General features: G+C 42.0%; 1 protein-coding gene across 1 annotated transcript; it reads left to right on the forward strand.

Annotated features, from left to right (window-relative positions):
• On the forward strand, positions 1 to 4074 carry LOC103991870 (receptor kinase-like protein Xa21). Its single transcript, XM_018828790.2, has 3 exons — positions 1 to 454; positions 600 to 3368; positions 3482 to 4074. Exons 1-3 carry the CDS (start codon positions 1 to 3, stop codon positions 3856 to 3858), a joined length of 3600 nt encoding a protein of 1199 aa, XP_018684335.2. The 3' UTR covers positions 3859 to 4074.
• Positions 4075 to 5342: the final 1268 nt, after the last annotated feature.

Consider the following 5342-nt stretch of genomic DNA (forward strand, 5'->3'; position numbering starts at 1 on the left):
ATGGAGGGCAAACCACACTGCTTCGCATCTGCATGTGCCTTTTCGCCATCGTCTTTAACGTTTCTAATTCTTGCTCTCTCATGTCCTCTGGCCTCATCGGCTTCCATATCCACCTTGAATTCAAGCAACGAGAACATCGATCGGCTCGCGCTCCTGTCCTTCAAGTCCCTCGTGTCCGATCCATTCCGAGCATTGGCCTCCTGGAACGATGAATCCCTCCGTTTCTGCCGGTGGCGAGGTGTGACATGCCGCAACCAGAGTCATCTGCCGAGGGTCACAGCTTTGGAACTGGAGTCTCTCGACTTGGCCGGTAAGATCTCTCCATCTCTGGCCAACCTCACCTTCCTCCGGAGGCTCCACCTCGCCGACAACCGACTTCACGGTCCCATCCCGCAGGAGATCGGTCTGCTTTCCCATCTTCAACGTCTAAACCTGAGCTCCAACGCTCTAAGAGGTATGATTCCGATGCCGCAACTTCAGAATTGTTTGCACCTTCAGAATCCTGAAAGCTAAGTCACAGTAGCTTCCATGGCACTGTTCAGCAACAGCCAACCTCTTCTCTCTCACTGTGGTTGATCTGTCAAACAATCTACTTGTAGGAGCCATCCCACACAACCTTGGCCGCTGCTCAGAACTACAATATATGGATTTGTCAAACAATCTCCTCGAAGGAGAGATTCCCAATGATCTCGGTGCCTTGTCAAAACTGAAAATTCTCTACCTATGGGGCAACCAGCTCAGAGGAAGCATACCTCCAGAAATTGGGAATCTTGTCAGCCTAAGAGAACTTTATTTGCATGAAAACCAACTCACGGGCAAAATCCCATTGGAGATTGGGAACCTTTCGAATCTGACTATTCTTCACATGCCCTTCAATAAGATTTCGGGATCTGTTCCTTCAGAGATTGGGAACCTTGCCAGACTCGAACAACTTTACTTGGATAGCAACCAAATCACCGGCGTCATTCCTGCCTCGATAGGGAACTTGACTTCTCTTATTTGGCTTCAACTCTCGTATAATCAACTTGTAGGAGACATCCCACCCAACCTTAGTCACTGTTCAGAACTACAATATATTTATTTGGAGAATAATACACTTGAAGGAAAGATTCCGAGCGATATTAAATCGTTGACAAACTTGAAAGTTCTCTCCCTTGGGGACAACCGTCTCACAGGAAGCATTCCTTCGGAAATTGGAAACCTTGTGAATTTGAATGATCTCAGTTTGTATAGGAACAAACTCACTGGAATTATACCATCTGAGATTGGAAACCTCGTGAATCTAACTGTTCTCGATTTACTGTCCAATGGCTTTGTGGGCCCAGTTCCTGCAGCGATCGGAAACCTCACTTCCCTCACTTATCTTGGAGTGCAATTCAACAATCTTGGAGGGGTCATCCCACCCTCCATTTGGAACCTCTCCTCTCTCAGAACCTTAGAGCTCGAGAACAACAATTTTACTGGGTCTATTCCGCCGGATATGGGAATCACTCTTCCCCTTCTTAAACGACTACACATCAACGACAACCAGTTTTACGGGCCTCTTCCAATTTCACTGTCGAATGCTACCAACCTCATCGACATTCAACTATATAAGAACAGATTCACAGGCACCATACCCAGAGGTTTGGGATCCTTACAGAAGGTATATCACTTTGATCTTCGTTATAATCAGCTAGAAGCAAGGAATGCTGTCGAATGGGGCTTCCTGGATGATTTAGTCAACTGTAGCAGCCTGAAATATTTGCAAATAACAAGCAACAAGCTCGGAGGCTTCCTGCCACGATCGATCGGCAATTTTTCTACAACCCTGGAATGGATTGAAATCGACGACAACCACATATCTGGAAGCATTCCTGCAGAGATCGGCAACCTGGTTTCTTTGACCTTGGTTCGGATGAACTCAAACCTTTTCACAGGTAAAATCCCTGCAACAGTTGGAAACCTTTCGAATTTACATATAATGGACTTGAGTAGGAACTGCTTCACAGGAGAAATCCCAGCAACCCTTGGCAATCTAACTCGGCTAATCGAACTCCGCCTGCATTCCAATGAACTGCAAGGTCCCTTACCTCCGAGTCTTGGAAACTGCCCTCTGAAACTCTTGGATCTTTCATTCAACCAGCTAAATGGCACGGTACCCAAAGAAATACTGTCCATCCCCACCCTCACCAGGTTCCTTAATGTTTCCTACAACTCACTGGCAGGATCTCTGACTCCTCAAGTTGGAAACATGAAAAATATTGGTCAATTCGACATCTCTGGCAACAGACTATCAGGTACCATTCCAAGGACCCTTGGTGACTGTCAACAACTCGATAGTCTTGACATGGCAGGGAATTCATTCCAGGGATCAATCCCTTCGTCATTTAGCCAGCTGAAGGGGCTCCAATCGCTGGATCTTTCAAGAAACAACTTGTCCGGGCTCATACCAGAATTTCTTGGGAATTTTAAGTTCTTGAGCTATCTGAATCTCTCATTCAACAATTTTGAGGGTGAGCTTCCAAAACATGGCATCTTCACAAACCTCAGTGCGTTCTCTGTGCTTGGAAATAGTAAGCTTTGTGGGGGTTTCCAAGCTCTGAACCTGCCTCCCTGCCCCACCAGGTCGTCACATTTATCCCGGAAGCTGGTAGCCGCGATCTCAGTTGCCGGGGGAATAATATGCCTAATCTTTCTCCTCGCTTTGTTTGGCATTCATCGTTGGATACGTAAGTCGAAGAAGGAGCCTCGTGCCGCAGACAACAGAATGGTTCCACATATGATGGTCACATATGCCGAGTTGCTAAGAGCTACAGATGGTTTCTCTTCTGCTAATCTCGTTGGCGTGGGAAGCTTTGGTTCGGTGTACAAAGGGTTACTCAATTATGAGGAATACCAACTTGTTGCCGTCAAGGTACTCAACCTCCAACAGAGAGGAGCTTCAAGGAGCTTCGTTGCTGAATGCGAAGCGCTGAGAAATGTCCGGCATCGGAACCTCGTCATGATTTTAACAGCTTGCGTAACTACAGATTACCGGGGAAATGATTTCAAAGCTTTGCTTTATGAGTTCATGCCGAATGGGAGCTTAGAGAAGTGGGTGCATCCAGAAGCAAACGAGCAAGGTCAGACGCGGGCGTTAAGCCTCATCAAAAGGTTAAATATATTGATCGATGTGGCCTCCGCATTAGATTACCTCCACCACCATGGGCCAGAGCCGATTGTCCACTGCGACATAAAGCCAAGCAATGTTCTTTTGGACCATGACATGGTAGCTCATGTTGGAGACTTTGGATTGGCGAGGTTCCTCAACAGCAGCCCCGTTGAAGCATCTCAAAGATCTTCTACCTCCATGATATTCAAGGGGTCCATCGGTTACGTTGCTCCAGGTACATTGCTTTAACCAAGAGCAGAATATGTTATTTCTTTATGCCATTACTTGCGCAGTTGTGTTTCTCAAGTTCTTCTCTTTGTACATTTAACCTACCGATTCATGATACAGAGTATGGAGTGGCCAACAAAGTTTCGGTCGAAGGGGATGTCTATAGTTACGGGATACTTCTGCTGGAAACACTCACGGGGAAGAGGCCTACCGGTGAAAGTTTCATGGACGGTCTCAGCCTTCCTATATATGTGGAGATGGCACTCCCGGAGCGGGTCTCCGAAATCATCGATCCAAACCTGCACTTTGAGGAAGGTGAAGCTGCAAATGGTCACATTCAAGGCACCGATTACATTCGAGACAAAGCAGTGGAGTACGTGAACTTGTCGCTCAGGATCGGCGTCAGGTGTGCCAAGGAATCCCCACAAGAACGAATGCAGATGCGAGATGTCATCAGTGAATTAACTGAAATCAGGAACGGATGGCTCCACCACTAGATTATGATCCGGAATTGGGAAGCACAAGGGATTGTTGGAGAGGTTGCTTGCTCGATCCTTCTTAATAATAATAATAATAATAAAAGTAGCTGTGTGGTATTTTTTTTCTTTTATTTTCTTTTTCTCACTCACCTAATTAATATACGGTGCTTCACAAGCTAGTCCCGTGGACTCAGTTGTATGATACTTTTCTTATGTAGAGTTCATCATTAAACTGCATCAAGCTACATGGTAACCGAGTGAAAAATCTTTTGTCATTCTAAATCTGTAGTGACCTGAATTGATGGGTGTGAAGAGAACAAATGGTCCACTTAGCGCAACAGATTTCAATCTATATCCATATCCACACAAAAAAGAAAAAGCCCTATAAAAGATCGAACATGAGGAAAAACGAAAGCCAATGAGAGAACTTAGAATTCCAATGTTAAAAGAACACGAGGACACCAATTTCCAAATTAATGGATCACTACAAAATGAGCTTAGCTTCCCAAATGCCCACGAAGAAAAACGAGAGCCCATTAGAAAAGATAACCCTAGCAAGGACACCAAGGAATGCCGGTCCAAAACGAAAGTTCTCTCACTTGGGACGTGCTATATTTCCCTGCAAAATTGTGCGAATAAACATAAGTTTTAAAAGAGCATATATGCTAATTTTGATATTCCTAAAAGACTACATGAAATAAAATTAATGAAACAAAAAATACAAGATTGTCCATCACGTGCTTTCATTATCCAACATAATGAAATATAGATTGCATAATGCCCGAGTTTCACACATGTTCAGCTACAACTAATAATTTTGTAATCGATCTTAAGTGAATCTTAAGATTTGAATGAATTTTAATATGATTAAAGTAATAAATTTTAAATTTTAAATCTCATGTATATGGAAGATAATAAGTTACTTAAGTATGGATGGAGTAATTAAAAATTAAATAGAGCTACAAATAAAAAATAATGTTATACTAAATGTTGAGATATATAAGTGAGATTTATGAATGAGCATAGATAAAAAATATCATTTTTATTAAACTAAATTAAACTCAATTGAATTTGCTACAACATTAGAATTATTTTAGTAAAACGAAACTTGAAATGAGATCTAATAGGATTGAATAATAGACATCAAGATAACCTCTTAAGTATCTCTACCTTATTTTAGCAGTATCCTCTTTACTTAACTGATAACTCATGATCATTTCTTTCCTTCTTTAGCCATTTTGTCAGCTTTATTTATGGAGCTCAAGAAACCCTAGCTCTAAAAAAAAAATTGAGGTAAGAAAAATCTAATTTTTTTCTTTACTATATTTAGGATTTTAATTCTACAAATTTCAGATTGATTTTTTTAGCTATTTTTGAGTAACATAAAATTTGAATTTATATTAAATTTTTGGATATATTTTATATGAATATCTTATGATTATAAGACCTTTAGTATATTTATGCATGAAGGTATGAGTGTCATAATATGAGATTCTATTCAA

The sequence above is a fragment of the Musa acuminata genome, chromosome BXJ1-7 (genome assembly GCF_036884655.1).
Source record: "Musa acuminata AAA Group cultivar baxijiao chromosome BXJ1-7, Cavendish_Baxijiao_AAA, whole genome shotgun sequence".
Classification (NCBI taxonomy): Eukaryota; Viridiplantae; Streptophyta; class Magnoliopsida; order Zingiberales; family Musaceae; genus Musa; species Musa acuminata.